General features: G+C 58.2%; 1 protein-coding gene across 14 annotated transcripts in view; it reads left to right on the top strand.

Annotated features, from left to right (window-relative positions):
• Positions 1-5,367: 5,367 nt before the first annotated feature.
• The window catches only part of ABLIM2 (actin binding LIM protein family member 2), a 146,432-nt gene continuing 134,893 nt past the window's right edge, over positions 5,368-16,906 (top strand). For 13 of the 14 annotated variants that reach the window (XM_045528173.1, XM_045528171.1, XM_045528172.1 and 10 more), the window contains exon 1: positions 5,405-5,495. In XM_045528173.1, coding sequence (XP_045384129.1) covers positions 5,486-5,495 — 10 coding nt within the window. In that variant the 5' untranslated portion in view covers positions 5,405-5,485. Of the gene's footprint in view, positions 5,496-16,906 lie in introns of all 14 variants that reach the window. The other variant, XM_045528161.1, reaches the window with a different exon arrangement.

Genomic DNA, 16,906 nt, shown 5'->3' with positions numbered 1-16,906 from the left:
ATCTTCTGTGATGGCAAAACACAGGTCTACAGAGCACTCAGAGTTAAGTGGGCGGTTGCAACTGTGGCACAGGCTGGGCCGCTAGAGAGAAGCAGTGCGTGTGACCCAGGGCAGCGGCCTCCCTCCTGACCCGCCGGGAGGACTGGGTGAGCACAGGGGTGTGTGGGTCTGGGTGTGAGAGGCAGGCTCTGAGCGAGAGTCACACGCTATTTTTACTCCTGGTTTCACATGGCAGGGTTTTAAATTATTGAGCAGTTGGAAAGATCCCACAATGAAATCATATTTCATTTGTTTCTCTCTTTGGCTGTAAAGTAAATCAATTCCTGGGCCGTGTTTGGAGGTGAAGGAAGGACAAAGCCACCTGCAGGTTTGGTGAGAAAACGCCAGGAGGTTCCTTTATCGAGCGGGGCTACCAACGGTCTCTGGACACGGCTGCTGCTAGCCACGTGCCTTTGACTTGCAGGACTTATGCAAAGGGACACCTCCTCTCTAGACCAGGCCCCAGGTGAGCCCAGCCACACTGCTGCTCTCCGTGGAAGCAATTTAGGAAGCCCCGGCAAATCCAGGAACAGGTCAGGGATGAGGGAAGGGGCTGGGGCGGGTCTGACCTCTCTCCTTTGCTGGACGGGGGTGTCCACTGGACTGGAGCGCAGACACGGGCTCATCTCGCGGGTCCGTGGCTACTCCCCTCTGCGCTGGGAACCCCAAGGTGCTCAGAAACCCCCAGGCTGTGTGGAGCCCCCGGGATGAGCCAGACGGAGCCCTGCCTGGGAGGCCTGGCATCCGTGAGGGAGCCAGGCAGGAACAAAACTCGAGATGGTGGAGCGACATGCTGGTGACAGACCAGGCCTGGGGAATGCAGGGCCAGGGAGGCTTCTCCTAGGAGGGAATCTCAGCCCGAGTCCAGCAGGCAAGTCTGAGCTGCCCAGGAGAAGACAGGGCATTCTCAGCAGCCTGGGGTGACAGGGCCCAGTGTGGTTTGGGTCTAGGGGACAGGTTCCCCCGGCTGTGTACCGCGTGATTGGCCCACGACTCAGCCTCATCGTTGGCCTCCCCCACACCCATTGCAGAGATGACAGATTCAGGACATTCAGCCGGGTCCCAGAGCCCACCAGCTCCTCTTCAGAAGGGCCTGCGTGAGCATCCTACCCGCTCCACTTGGACACAGCTTACAAGTGGGTGAGCTAATGCCTCAGTTTTCCCATCTGTAAAATGCGGATGATGATGATGGTGAGGATGATGGAGTCCTCTGAAATGACATTTATAAAATATAAGTTTGGCACAGAGCAGTCCCAGGACACAGCAGCCCTGGTCATGACTATTTGCCTTACCTGGTATGGCCCCTGGGGGTCCCCCTCAGGTGTGCTTTCATACTCATCCTTGCCCCCTCCACCTCTGAGCCAGTCCCAGTGTGGAGTCCATCCCACTGGGGCCTAGACAGGACCCTTCCGTTGAGGCTCTTCTGCCCCATACAGGCAGCCTCCAGCTCACTGGTCCCTGGCCCCCCTCTGTTTCCACCCGCCTGTCCCAGCCTCAAGAAACCCAACATGACTCCACCTGCCCCAGTCCATGACCTTGGCACTCCAGGGTCCACGCCAGCCCCCCACACCCCACTAAGCCTGCGCTACATTCTCCAAGACCTTCATGCTCTCCAAAGGCCAAGAGCATTTTCAGGACAAAAGACCCTAATTCGGAAGCAATTTGAAGGCTGTGGGTAGTGGCAGGTGCCTGTGCTTGTCACAGAGGCATTTATCATGAAAACAAAGAGTCTTTACCCACGGGTCATAGGACTCACATTTTAGGAAGCCTCACCCAGCCCAGCCCATGCAGAAAAAACATTCCCCAGACACACCACCACTGGCTGAACTTTTCAACTGAGTGGTTGGTTGGATATATTCAACAGACATTTGGGAAAGCACATATTTGCATTTAATTCCTTTTTTGTTTTTTATGACCACCTTCAGGTCACCAGGAATGGACCCCAAAGTTATAATCTGGTGCCCACAGGAAGCAGTTTGGTGGCTCAGGAAGACTTGCCCCAGGCCCCCAGGCCACGGATCTGAGGCTGCTCTCTCCACATCACTGCGACAACCCACATCCCATAGCAGTGGTTAGGACACCCTCAGAAGGGGTGGGGCACCCTTGCGTTTCTCCAGGGTCACTAATGGGGGCTCTGGCCACTGTCTTCTGGCCGCTGTGTGCTGAGTCACCTTTCTGCTGGAGTAAGGAGAGCACCAAGACACAAAGCATCACAAAGGGGAAAGCTGTCACCTCTCAGTGTCTCCTCATCCCACAAGAAGGTGCAGGCAGAGGGCCCCGAAAGCCCATGCCTGGGAAGGAGGACAGGCCAGTGGTTGGACACTTGAAGGCTCCAACTCAGGGGACCAGGAGGGGTGCAGGAAAACCCCACTCCTTTGGCTGGTACCTTGGAAAGTTCACCCCCTTCTTGCACTTCCCCAGAATGAGAGACCTGGGCCAAGTCATCTCCCCTCCCCAAGCCTGCAGGGTAGATAAGTCCACAGCCCAGAGAGGCACATAAGTCCTGGGCAGGAACGATGGGGCCAAGGTCTGTGCATCCCAAGGTCTGCATCCTGGGCAGGCACCAAGCTGGCTGGACTGGCCTGCAGGGCCACTGCCTGGGGCACCCACCTGTGAGGGACTTGATGGGGGCTGTTAGGGGACACTCGATAAGCCCTAGATAGAGGGGCCAAGAGCTCAGGTCCCTACCCTGCCTGCGGGAGGGGCAAAGGTCACTGTGGGGCATCCCTCCTGTGGTGCAGGGGCGTGTGCTGAGATAGGAGGAGGGGGCTCCCGCGGCCTTGTGGTCCCCCCTGTGCATCTGTGCCCACCGAGGCCAGCTCTTCTTCTACGTGCTCATTTCCTGAACCTTAAAGAACCTTGGTTTGACGGTCAGCCTGTCTGGGACTTGAAGGCCCCCGGACACTCCTTCAGGCTGCTCAGAAAGCAGGGGCGGCATTTTTCTCTAATGAATCACGTGGCCTGTGAAACAAATTCCCATCTGTCTTCCTCACAAGGACTTGAGCGCCCAGCACATTACAGGTGTCCAATAAGTCCTTGTTGAATAACGAAATGAAACGTGCAGTGAGAAAAGGCAGGTCTTTAAGGGAGGTGATGGCAAACACTTCTCCCTGCTGTTTCAGTAATAATAATTACAATAATAACTGTCATTTACTGAGCCCTGATTTTTTAGCCAGGCACTTTGAAGTATTTTACTATATTAGTCTTTGAACCCAACTAACAATCCTAAAGGGGCCGCACTGAGATTTGAAGGATAAGGAAACTCAGGCACAGAGAGGGCAAGCAAGTTGCCCGAGGCCACACCTGGCTCAAAGTGCTGTGGACAGAGACCTAAGTCAGTTTCGGTCTATTCAAATCAACCAGCAGATTCCTGAGGTCCAGGCCCAGCAGGCGGGGCAGGAAGGAAGGAAAGACCTGGGTTCAGCCCCCCTGTCACCAACCTGGTGAATGACTTTGGGCAGGACCTCTTGGGGCCTTGGTCTCTGCCTTCGTGAAAGAAAGTGCAGGGGCCATGTGACCCGGGGCCCTTCCAGGTTGAGAGCTGCTGTGACTCCCTAGTCCCTTCACCCGGCCTCCTCAGAGAGGCGGGGCCGGCTCCACTGGGAGCCTGGGGTGGCCCACAGCATGCAGAGCTCTGGGCCAGCCCAAACAGGGCCGCCCACCTCCACCCTCTGACTCCGGCTGAGAGGTGTGATGGGGCCTCCCTGCTGTCCTCACAGGCTGTGTGGAGGAAATCACAACACCCCTGGCAGACTCTTAGGAGCCTTTGAAGACACAGAGGATGATGCTTCTGCTGGGAAGGAACAGAGGCTATGGGTGGAGGCTGGCAGCTTCCCAAGAAGGCACGTGGCAGCAGGGGTCTCTGTATGTCAGGTTGGTGCCTGGTCTGCCTCCCAAGCCACGGCCCAGAGGTGGCAGGTGCTAGCACCCTCCACCTTCTCTGCGTCTACTCAACAAGTCTTTTTGGAGTGCCTGCTCTGTGCCAGGCCCTGCGTTAGGCACTGAGAATAATAATAATGATAACATAATATCAAAGACATTTATGAATCTCAGCTCACACTGGGGCACGGCATACATCAGCTCACTGATCCTCAGCACTGTCCTTAAAGATAGGGGCGGTCTAATGATGAAGCCCGAGGCACAGGGTTAGTTAAATACTTGCAAGAGCAGGTGGAAAAGCCAGGTCCCTACCAGGCAGTCAGACACGGGGGACACCACCCCACGACCTCTCCCCACATTAAATGTTCTCAGCCACTAGCGGACCCTGCACAGATGGGCCTGGTGCCCACGAAGGGAAGGGACTTGCTCAAGGTCACACCACTGAGCAGGACGCCTCGCCCCTTCTGGTGCCCCTTTGATTACAAGGCCCTGTGTTCTGGGCAAAAGACCCCAGTGGGCAGGCAGCTGCAGGCACAGCCACCCAGCTGGGCCTCCTGGGTTTCTGGGGTATGTGGGGATGGGATCCTTCCCTGGGACTGCAGCTCTCCCAGTGTGCCGCTGTACTCCTGGCCTCTGGTCCTGGCACCTCTTAGGAGTAGATGGATACTGTTTGGGGCAAGGGAGGCATACGTGTTCCTGCCTCAGTATTCCATTCAGAGTCCACATTTCCGGGCCCAGCCCTCTTTCCCTTGTTGGTAGCATCTCCAAACAGCCCTGGCCCAAGGCAAAAGTCCCTGGCCCCTCTCTCTGCATGCAGGGCCAGGTTCCCGCCATTCTGCCTCCTAAATGCTCCTCCAGGCCCGGCCCTCTGCACCATGCTCTAGACTCGCGCAGGCCTGTCTCCTGCCCGCTTCTCTGCAGCTACGCACATTGGGGGCCACCTGCTCCCACATCCACGCCTCAGCCGGGAGCCTGACGTCACCGAGGGGAGTCAGTCCCTCTCGGTAAACTGGAAGACAAGGGGGGACTGGTCCAGGTCTCCAGGCCCCTTGCAACACCACGACTGAAGAAGTGCTGCACCAAGCTCGCTTTTCCCTGCACCGCTCTCCTCGTGATTCCCGGGCTCCCGAGAACAGTAACCCCTCACCAGACCGCCCCCGAGACCGCAGCGACACTTCTGCAGAGACCTAAGAGCCATTGCCAAGGGCCTCAGCCGCCAGCGCCCTTCTGCGCACGCGCAGGCCGCGGAGCCTGCTGGGACTTGTAGTCCGCCCACCGGCGGCCCGGGCGCAAAGGCGCGGCGGCGGGGACGCGGCGCCTACACTTCCCAGGGTGCGCCCGGCCGGCGGCTCGGGGCGGGGCGGGGCCGCCCGGAGGGGCGTGCTGTGGGCGTGGCGAGGGCGGGGCCTGCGTGCCCGGGGGCTGCGGCGGCGCTGGCTGGCGGGCGCGGAGCCGGCGGGCGCGCGGGCGGCGGGCGGAGGATCGCGCGGGCGCGGCACCTGCCGGCCCCGAGCGTCTGGCTGTCGCAGCGCCGGATCGCCCTGATTGACTCTGAGCGGCTGCCGACATGAGCGCAGGTGAGTGCTGGGCGCCGAGGGACCGGTGGGTCCCTGCGCAGGATGGCAGCGCGGCAAGGGCTGGGTAGCATTCTGAGGCTGCACCTGCAACACCGGGGAAAATCGTCCGGTGGCTCCACCCAACTTTTGCCCCAGGGTTTTGCAGCCACGAGGGGCCGGCGCGCAGCCCCCTGCCCCTGCGCCGGGGCGCGCAGCTCAGTGGCGCCGGCTGGGGATCGCTGCCCACGGTGCCAGCCGGCTTGGCAGCGCTGGGCTGTCTGGAAGGCGCCCCTTCTTTGCTTCTCACGGGGTCGGGGTTGCCGCAGGCTGCAGAAGGCGACCTGGGTCTGGGCGAGGGGCCTAGGGTCTGGGCGAAAGGCCCGGGCCACCCCAGACCCAGCCCGGAGAGGTGAGATGACAGGCGGGGCTTTGCAGCAGGGGGCGCCGCCCTTGCGCGGCTCCCGCAACCTCGATGGGGGTGTCAGGCCGACCCTGGGCGCCCGGGGCTCTCCGCGCACATTTGGAGACCTGAAGTCCGCATGTGTGTCAGACCTGGCCCGGCCACATCAGTGCGAATCGCCTCCCCACACCCTTGCCCCTGGGCGTCGCACCCCTGCTTCTCCTGCAGCACCCACCCTCTGGGATCTGACAGCCTCTGTGCAGAGCTTGAAAATCCCACGTCGCCCATCCCAGCGGCGCCTTGTGCTGTTGGGGAAACTGAGACGTAGGGCTGGGGGCCTTGGCAGGTGAGCCTCTGGAGTCCCTCCTGAAGATGACAGAGCCTCCTGGGGCCTCACCGGGCTGAGGGCTTGTCCGTGCATTCCTGGCCAGGGAGAGGCTGTCACCCCATTTTTCAGGGTGGACCCGAGGTCACAGGGCTTGTCACTTGATTAGCTCATGCAGGGGGGTGGGGATTCGAACCCGGTGCTCCCTGACTCCTGTGCTCTTTCCTCTAAGCCTGTCTCGCCACAGACTGCAGTATGGCCCTTAGCCACGGTGCAGAAACCAGTGGGGACAGTGGCTTCCCTGGGGAAAATCTGACTGGGGAGGGAAGATGCATTTAGTGGGAGCTTCCTGTGGGCTGTAGGCCTGGAGGGAGCTGGAGCCTGGGGCTATGTCTCCAAGGACCCCTCTCCCTGGGGAGACTGTCCCCTCCCCTCCCAGCCAAGGAAGGAAGGGCTGCACCGCAGACGGTGTTTGGAGAGTGGCTCAGAGCAGCGGGAAGCGGTCAGAGGCGGAACCCTTTGGAAGAGGATTTCTGACATGGCCAACCTGTTATCTGGGGATGGCTGGGGAGCAGGGCACCCCGACACTTGGCAGAGCCTCCAGACACATTTATCTAATAGCAGATGGGGATAATGGCTAGGTGCACACAGGGTGATTTTATACTGCTGTGACCATAATTGGTACCTCTGTACCCCCTGTAATCAGGGGGGCCCTCAGAAGGAGCACTACCCCCCCGCATTTGTGAGATGTGGGGAGCGAGGAGACCAGGGCTCATGCCATGGTGTCTGCCCAGTGGTCTTAGGCACCAGTGGCAACTTCCTGAGCTTGGCTGCCTGACCTGTAAGAGCAGTAGCACTGGTGGCCTGGAGGGGACAAGGTATAACGTGAGGAGCCCCACACAGAGTAGGCCCTTGGTAGCTAGGGGTGGCACTGCCAGGGGGCCAAGTTCACCTCAGCCCTCTGAGTTAATCCAGTCCTCTGGAACTGGCAGTGCATGTGCTCTCCCGGCCACCTGTCGCCTCTGCCCAGCCTGTCCGCAGCCGGTGATGCCACAGCAGTAATTTCCACCCATGCTTATGTTCGGGGGGCAGGCAGTGTGGCCCCTTGTGCCTGGCCTGTGGGCTCTAATGTCCGGCTGCTGTGTACATCTGGCAGGTCAGGAGCTTCCACTGTCAACAAGGGCACCAAGGGCAGGTCCCCTTTGGCCCTCCCCATGAAGGCTGGCATTATTCCAGAGCTCGGCAGTGGTAGGTGTGCCTGGCATTGCCTGGTCCAGTCTCCAGCTGCCCAGATGGGCCAGAGCCCCAGACAACCTGTGTGACCTTCCTGGGCTGGATGCTCCCCTTCCTCTACATCACCGGAGCTGTGGGTACATCTTAGACTGACAACGCAGGAGCCTCCAAGATAGCTTGGGTGTGACATCAAGGCTATGCAGTTGCCTGTTAATTTCGAGTGGCCAGGGGAATCATGTATATAGCACTATGGCAAGTTGGGAGAAGATGGTGTCAGGCCTAGATCTGAATCCAGCACACTAGCTGTGGGGCTCCCCATTCCTCAGTTTCCCCCTTTTCCTCGGTTATTTGGAGGGAATGCCCTTAGCTCTGTGCACAGTGGTGGCCCACAATGGTGAGCCCAGCAGATGACGATGAGTATGGTGGTACCTTCATCACACTACAGCCCACATAGTCGTATGCTAGTGGCTGGTGCAAGACGTGCCCAAGCTGGGGGGCAGGGCGTTTCAGTGCCAGCTCTGCCACCAATGGGCACCAGATCCTTGAGCAAGGCCCAGGCTCCCTCTGCCTAGATGTCCTCCTGGGCAGCTGCAGGCCGGGCAAGTTGGATTCCCCTCGTGGCCAGAGGCTCATGAGGGTGTGTTTCCATAACAAAGTACTGCAGACCAGGTGGCTTAAAGAGGAAAAGTTTATTTTCTGACAATTCTGGAGGCCAGAAGTCTGAGATTAAGGTGTGGCCAGAGTTGGTTCCTTCTGAGGCCTCTCCACTGGGCTTGTGGGCAGCTGTCTTCTCCCTGAGCCTTCGCGTGGTCATCGCTCTCTACCTGTCTGTGTCAGGTTGGACTAGGGCCCACCCCAGAGACCTCATTTAACCTTAATGACCTCCTTAAAGGCCCTATCTCCACACACAATCACATTTTGCAGGACTGGGGGCTCAGATTTCACATATGATTTTGGAGGGACACAATTCAGCCCCTAATACGAGTGCAGAGCCAGTGGCGGGTGCCTGGCTGGCCATCTCTGCTGTCTTCTGCCTCCATGGCTGCTGTGTTAGGATTTAGGGGTGCTCCAGCCCAAATCCACCCACCCTTACAGAGGGGAAACTGAGGCCTAGAGGAGGAAAAGCAACCATCCAGGGTCAAGGAGCAGGTATGGCAGAGCCAGAGCCTCTGCCTTGTTCAGCGCAGGTCCCGGCATGTGGACAGAGACACATATTTCTTCTCCTAATCCAAGAGTGGGCAACGACGTAGCCATGGAGATGTTCCCCTCGGCATCACCACTAACAGCGAAATTAGAAACCACCTAACTGTGGGGAGTGATAGAATATGTCAGCCATTCAATCATTCATTTATTCAATACATGTTTATGAAATGCCTAGTATGTTCCTAATATTTAGTAAATGCCTGCTATGAACCTGCACTGCCCCGGGCCCTGGGATTTAGCAGTGGACAAGAACAAACTCCCATTGGGACTGACATTCTAGGTGGGGGTGGGGGGACACTCTAGTAACTGTGTCTGTGAAGAATCTCCAAGGTTAGGAGAAAATGCTTAGGAAAACAGGTCTAATTTAGCAAACCGCTGAGGGTGAAACTCTATATTATTTAGGATCTCAACTCTACAAAACCATGAGGGAAAAAAGACTAGAAGGAAACGCATCGTGATGTGCACAGTAGCCATCTGTAGGTGGCCGGAGGAAGAATAGGACTTCCCTCACCTGCATCGTTACCCTCCACGTCTTCCCGGGTTTCTTCACTGTGTGCACTTTTCTTTTGTAATGAAAGATGCAGTGCAGGAAAGACAGCCAGCATTGCTTTCAGCCCCGAGGGGGGCACGCGCTGGTTTGGAAATCCATGTCTTGGGGAGGAGTCCAGAGAGACCCTTCTGCAGGGCCGTGTATGCAAGGGAGGTGGCCTCCCAGCCCTGGGAGCTCAGCACAAGGGGCTGCATGGTGCCGGCTTTCCCGGTGTGGCTCCCTTCCAAATGAGGCGCAGCAGAAGACAAATCCTCCTGACCCAGAAATCCATGAGATTGCGTCTGGAAAGGACCGCCATGGCTCAGCCTGGTCACCTCCAAGCTCTGACCTGCTTTTCCTTGGTGTGCAGGGTTACTTCTTAACTTGCACCCAGGATCCTTTGATTCTTCATGGTTTCAGTCCAGGAGATAGTTGAGGGATAGCGTTTTTTCTGGAATCAAGTCTTGAGTTTGATGAACTCCTGGAAAGTCTTCCTTACTGTCCCAGGGAAAGAAAGGAGCATGTCCCTGATTCATGGAGAAGCCGCCTGTCACCCACCCTGGGTGAGCCTCATCTGGGTGGCCGGAGCGCTGTGAGCTGGCGAGAGGAAACTGGCAAGACTGGGAGATGGAGGGAGAGAGGAGGAAGGTCTCTACCCTGGGGACGAGGCCAGTCCTGTCACTGACCTTTTAAATGGGTGCTGCCTGTCCTCGGGGCCAGACCAGGCCACAGTTGCTGATACCCACAGGTGCTGGGATGCTAGGCTGCTGGACAGATGCCCAAACCCAGAGCCTGGGTTCCACAGTCCCCTGTCTGCGCAGACACCTCAGGGGCCTTGGTTGCTGCGCCCCCGGCTGTGCCTCTGCCTCAGTAGGACTGGGTCTCGGGCTCACACCCCAGCTCCTGCCAGCTGTCCTTGTTGGTGCTTGAGCCTCCTGTTCTTCCTCTGTTGCCGTCTCTCCCCACAGCCTTGTAGGGATTGAGGGTGCCTGGCACAGGGAAGGGGCTCAGAGAGGTAGTTAAACGGTGCGACAGCAAAGCACGGGTCATGCTCAGTGACAGCTCGTAGTGCCTGGTGCTGTTGCCGGGGACGTCTGCCCAGGCAGCCCATGGCAGGCCTCCATCTGCGATGCCCTGCCCGGCCCCCGGGAAGCCCCAGAGAAGCACACCTCTGAGGCTGGTGGCCCGCGTGGAGCAACCTGAGCCCAGCCATCTCTGTTTACTCAAGGAATTTTTCCACTGCCACGGCTCTCGGGGTATCTAGGGTGTCGGGCAGCACCCAGGTAGGACAGGCTTAAATGTCACAACAGCCACGGCTTGCGGAGTGCTTCTAATGGGCCCTGGGCCAGACACTTGTATACGTTTCCCCCGGGATCCTCACGCACTGCTCAGGGCTGCTGGGGTGCCCACGAGGTCCTGTCAGTTGCCTGGTACCCCACGATTTGTAAACGGCAGAGCTGGAGTTTGGGCCCCTCATGTGCATCTCCCCAGCTGGCGGGCTCTGTCTGTCTGTCCTCCACCTTCGGCTTTAACCGACCACCATGGGTGATTTCATGGGTGCTGAGTAGTCTGGATGAGGCTTGGCCCAGCTGGGGGCATCACAACAATGCTTCCTGGTGGGGTCTCACACACCACTTCTCACCTGAGCCGGGAAGCATTATCCCAGAAGCAGAACCTGACCCACGCCCAGCAGTCTGACCCCAGATCTGCTGTCTCCCCTGCTTTCTACAGGGTTCCTGCCCAAGGCCACCACATGGCCCCAGCGATCCACCCTAAGAGCTTTCACCATGAGAGAGCCCCGTATGCCCCCCTGTACCCTTGACCCTTGGCCCAACTGTCCTGACCCCACCCCAAGCCCTTGGGTTCTACTGGAGCTGTTCCCCTCAAAGGCAGCCATCCACGCCGGCCTCTGCCTTGCTCACATAGCTCAGCCCCTCACCTGGACCTCTGTGTAGCTTTGGGTGAGTCATCTTCCCTCCTGTGCCTCAGTATACCCATCTGTAAAAACAGGGGCCCCTGCCACCCTCAGTGTATGCCCCGCTTTCTTCTGACGGCCCCCCATGTCTGGGTGTGAGGCTGAATGTCCCTGCAGGGAGACATGCCCGTCAGCCCTTCTCATCTGGTGTTTTCACGGAGTTTCCTGCCAGGCAGGGAGCACATGGCCTTCGTGCTGAGGTTCCCTTGTGTCGAGGGAGGTTTCTCACCTCCTGTCGGGTAGGCAGCATCGTGATGTCTGCCTGACACTTGAGCTTGGAGGGCATCTGCGTCCCTGGTGACTGTGGGAAGGACCGGGCAGTGGAAGGCGGTGCCCGCTCACCCTTTGATTCTGCAAACAGCAAGGCCTCCAGGTTCCAGAGTAGTTCTGTGCTTCCTGCCCTCCAGTGGGCCTTCTGTGCAGGCTTGTGGCAGCCCCGTAGGTAGTAAGCAGGTCCCATGGTGGGTGACATCTTCGGTAGCTTCGCACCACTTTCCCTTGGCCAGAGAGTTCCAAGTGTTAGGGGGCAGTTTGAGTGCATCAGTCTGGGTACAGTGGCTTTGGGGTCAGGTATACCTGGGCTCTAGTCCCAGTGGTCACTTGCTGGTGTGTCCCTCCTAGCAGGTTCCTAACTGCCCCTTGCCTCAGTTTTCCCACCTGAAAAGTACAGGTGATAACACCTGCCTTGGGGGATTGCTGGCAGGCTAGAGATGGGGAGTGGTGCCCAAGGCCTGGGGAATAGCAGGCACCAGGAAGCAGGTGGCATGGTCTCTGTCACAACCAGAAATGCCCTCCAAGTGCAGGACAGACCTGACATCACACCCTCCCTGGTACACTTTGCACCAGCTGCGCCCCAGGCTGGAGTGCCACTCCCTCTCTGCTGGGCCTGCTCCCTCCCCTGCCCAGCCTTGCCTAAGTCCTGTTTGCACCATCTGCGCCAGGACAGGCGGTCCCTAGAGTCACCCAGCTCCAGGCTGAGGTGGTGGCTGCATCCTCCTGAGGCCTGGTGTTTTGTGTCACGGTCCCCTGAGCAGTCTTCACTCTGCACAGCACCCAGAGCCCCTCCTGCTGCCTGTGCAGAGCGCACGTGCCGGACGTTTGTGGCCGCGCTTTCTTCACTGGTAGAACGACAAGGCGGAGAGGCAGTCTGGCAACGTGATTCCAGCCAGTGGACCAAGGAACCGATGTCATTGCAGTGTACAAAGCTGGCTGGTCCCCCGGGGTCTGTCCTAGTGCTTGCCTGAGAGGTGTTTCCTGAATGCCGAATGGAGGATGAATGACGGGTGGAACCCAGTCCCCTTCATCGCGGCCTCCCGTCTGTCCGCTGTCTCTCTGGGTGCAGGCCGCACAGCCTGGCCTCTCCCTGGCCCTCTGCTTCTGGAGGACTTCAGTGTCCCCAGGATTGTGTGTGGAGAATGGCATCTCAAGCCCTGCTGGTGCTGCAGTTAGACAGGAAGTGCCAAGAAAGAATTCTAAGGACTGTCCCGACGACCTTCCACTTGGCAGCTGGTTTCAAATGCCTTCGTGATGTTCCAAGCTCTCTGCCCCACAACTGTCTCCATTTAGGCTCCCCGAGTGGCGCAAGTGGTTTACCAGGGAGGTGACCCTGGAAGCACAGGGGAAGGGGGTGAGTCAGGGAGTGTGTTTGGGTGGGTGGCACCACTCTGCGGCTGGGGTGTGGCTGGAGGCGCAGAGAGGTCTGTGTGCCCTGGGTGACTGACCACGGGGTGAGGGGGTGTCGCCACGAAGCTGCCCACCCCAGCGGCTCCCACGGGACCCAGGTCTGGTCCAGCCACAGCCTGGGTTGGGCCTCTGTGTCCAGCCATGGCAGCCCAAGGGCTCAGAGCTATTCCAGATGCTCCTTTGGTCCCTCAACAACTGCTGTGTGCAAAGTGCTGCCCAAACAGCCTGCATCCTTCCTGCCACCTGCTCCCACCTGCTCCCATCCGGGACCCCTCCTCTCCCTCTCAGGGTTCCTCTTCTTGCCAGGGCCGTCGCGTCCCTGCCCCCCTCTGAGCTGGGGCACAGAGCCGGGGCCTGCAGAGGACCTGTCTGGTCCCGGCTGCGGTTCGGCCCAGGGCTGGTGCTGCCACTCACTCAGTGTCCCCTCACGTGGTGGTGGGGGGGCTGAGCAATGGCCCCCAAAGAGGGCTCTGTCCCGATCCCCAGCCCCATGTCTGTGTTACCCCGCCCAGCAGAGCGGACAGATCAGACTTGACTGAGTTCAGGACCCGCACAGGCGATTGCTGTGGATCGAGGGTTGCCTGTGTTACCATGGGGGTTCTCGCTAGCAGAGGGCAGCAGGGCTAGAGAAGGGAAGATGCCAGGGCAGAGGTGGGGGCAGGGGAGTCTCTCCTGCCGGCTTGGAAGACGGAGGGGCCACTGCTGAGCGACACCAGGGCGGAAGCTGGAAGAGGTGAGGAGGGATGCTCCCCCGAGCCTGTGGAAGGAGCAGCCCTGCAGGCCCGCGGCAGGCTCCCAGAGTCAGGTGCCTGTGCTGATTGCTCCTGCGAGCGGGTGGTCACGCCCTCCTGTGTTCCGCGCAGGGTGGGTGAGGTCGAGGGAGTGAGATATGGAAACATTTGCAAACTGGAGATTGTTCTGGAACTTCTCCCAGAACGACACAGTGTCGTTTCAGTGCACAGCATGCGGGGCCTGTCCTGCCACTTGTTCCTGGTTGCCTGGGTTAGAGAGCTGTTTGGTGAACACCTGCGAGTGGACAGTGTGCAAATGAGGACATCCACTGACGGGGGAGAAGACAGTGTTTGCTGAGACGCTCCCACGCCATGCCATGTCCTCACTCAGCCTCACGCTCCCCCAGGGCAGAGGGGCCATTGCCCCGGCTCTGGATGGCCTTCAGGTGACCAGCCTGCAGCCCTTCTGACTGGGGGGCCTGCACACACCCCGGAAAATGCTATGAATGTCACTTCTGATTATCCCCACCTTACCAAGGAGGAACATCCAGTGATGGCTTGGATGGGTTGCCGGCCGGGATTCCAGCAGGGCTCTTGTGGCAACGTCTGCATGGCTTCCTGCTGGACAAGGTCCTCGTGGACACCCAGAGGCCCGCCTCTGTTGTCAGTGTCAGCACACCTGGATCCGAATGTTGGTGGAGCTTTGATTTGTCTAGTGTGGGGGGGCTCTGTGGCTCGGCGTGGCCTGACTCTCCCCGGTCTCTAGGGCCCTTGAGTCTTGGCACAGCCCGACTGTTCCCAGTGTCTGGGGAGCCCGGGTCTCGTGGTGTATGAGTAGCTCCAGCAGAGCCAGGAGACCAGGAACCAGTCGTGGCGTCACCCGCAGGAGGCCCCTCTGCCACTGGGGTTGTCCTGAAGGACCCTGTAGCTCGCGTGTGGTTTGGATCAGTGGGCAGAGGGGCCTGCCCGAGGGGCATAGCGTTTGCTTTCAGGCAAGCAGGACCCTGTGGTGCACACTGGCAGGGGAGTGGCTGACACTGCTCCCCCCATGTGGGGCCCAGCGCTGTCCTGGGGCCTGCACTGCTGTGTGCATGGGCCCCGTAGTCCTTACGCCAAATCCCCTTGCTCCGTCCTGCTGGTAGCCCCACTTCATAGCCGGGCAGAGGCCAGGGAATTAGGGAGCTCCCCCAGGGTCATTCTGCTGGTGGGCACAGTGCTCACTGCCAAGCCTGCAGTCCTACCTGGCGCACCATGGCACCCCCAGCATCCTGAGGGGCCCGCACCTCCTGTCACCCCTGCATCAGTTCAGGCCCAGAGCCGCCTCTGGGACCCAGCGAGAAGGCCTCCCTGGGACCCCGGTGCTGCCTGGATCACTGTTTGCTGTCAGGCCTCTTGTCCCACCAGCTAATTCCCTGCTCCAGCCAGGCTGGGCCTGTCTCAACCTCGCCAGGCCTGGGCCCACTACATGGGAGCTTCGTTCTGCCCCCACCACTGCCTCTCCCTGTCCTCCCTCCACCCCCACCTCACTCGCCAAGGAGGGCACTACTGGCGGGCTCGGGTGAGGGGCTCTCCCCCAGCATGGTCTGGTCACCGCCCGTCAACACCTGCTTGCCTGGGCCTCCAGGGGAGCCCACGGGAGTTGGAGCCGGTGGTCTCCAGCGGTGCCCTGACTCCTGCCCCTCTCCTGGGATGTTGGGCCCAAGGCAGACTTTTCTTGATAAAAGGGTGAGTCACACATTAAAGAAAGGCGCTCCCTGCAGGCCAGTGCTGATGGAGCTGGTCCCTCTGTCATCTGGAGACTCAGGTCACAAAACCTCTAGCGCTGCAGAAAGGCTGCACGTGAGTGTCCTGCGGCTGCTGTAACCACACACTAGGGGGCTTAAAACAAAAGAAATCTATTCTCTCACAGTTCTGGAGGCCAGAAGTTCAAAATCAGCACCACTGGGCCAAAGTTGATTGAAGCAGGGCCGCGCTCCCTCCGCAGGCCCTACGGGAGAGCCACCCTCGCCTCTCCAGCTGCCGTGGCTGCCGCGTTCCGTGGCTCGTGGCCGTGTCTCCCTACTCTTCAAGGCCAGCACCTTCAAACCTTTGTTCAGTCTTCACGTGGTCTTCTCCGTGTGCGTGGAATCTCCTTCTGCCTCCTTTTTATGCATGTGGTGACATCCAGGACAAGCTCCCCATCTCACATCCTTACTTTACACATCTGCAAAGATCCCCCCTTTAACCATGTAAGGCCATAGTCACGGTCCCGGAGATTAGGGATGTCTTTGGGAGGCCACTATTCAGCCGGCCACAGGCAGCGTCTTGGAGCGTTTTATTTCTGGGGCTGATACACTTTCTTCTCCCTGTGGGGTGTTTGGAATGGCCGAGAGAGTGAAAATGACTTCTCATAGGATAAAAAATCTTACTCTAACTCAGCTAAATTTAAACATCCAGTGAGCCAGACACTGTCACAGGCTGTGGATGGGAGCATCGGTTTGTAAAGTTACGTGAAAGAATCTATCAAGCCTTGAACACATTCCTGCCTTTTGGTAGAATAATGCTGCTTCTGGGAATCCCTTCTGAATCACGGGTGTGGACCTGGGCATAGAGAGCCATTGGTGGCAGGGGTGACATACTCTATAGGTAAATGTCCGGCCACAGAACGCTGGCTCCATAAATGACCACCCATCCACAGCAACGTTTGCAAACGCAGAGGGCCTAGGACTCAACATCACCGAGGACTCTAAAGAGCTTTTGCTTATGTGCATTATATTTATTGATATTTGCTATATTAGAACTTGGAAGAGAATTTTTAGAAAATTTGTAAAACTAAGTAAGAATAACGAACCCTTTGCATGTTAACATAAGAGCATTTTACTGAGCTGGGCGCAGCTTTACAGCTTTGCAAATCTCATTAATGTCTGGCTTAATAGGCGGTGGCTGGATTCTGATGTCCGGCTCTGTATTCAGTCAGCTGTCATGCCGCATGCCACACAGCCTCTGCAGAGCTCCGTCACACGCTCAGGAGAAAGTGAGTGAAAAGGGGAGATCACATCCGAGTGTTATCACAAAAATGGTTTTGACCCTCTGAGCCCCCAGTGGGGTCTTAGAGACCTCCAGGGGTCCCTAGACCACTTTGGGAACTCCTGATAAAAGCTGAAATATTATGCAATTTTAAAATGATTATGAAGGATCAATAAATATATGTGTTAAAGCTGGTGACAGATGAAAAATACAGGAGACAAAATATCATACACAGTCTGCAAAATATGCAGAAACGTGCACTAGAAGAAAAGGGATAGGATTATGGGCAACTTTTCCTTTGTTCCTAACACTTTGCTGTTTCATGTTTTTCCTGCTTATTCATTTTA

Source organism: Lemur catta, chromosome 17 (genome assembly GCF_020740605.2).
Source record: "Lemur catta isolate mLemCat1 chromosome 17, mLemCat1.pri, whole genome shotgun sequence".
Classification (NCBI taxonomy): Eukaryota; Metazoa; Chordata; class Mammalia; order Primates; family Lemuridae; genus Lemur; species Lemur catta.
This window is presented reverse-complemented; position numbering and strand designations above follow the sequence as displayed.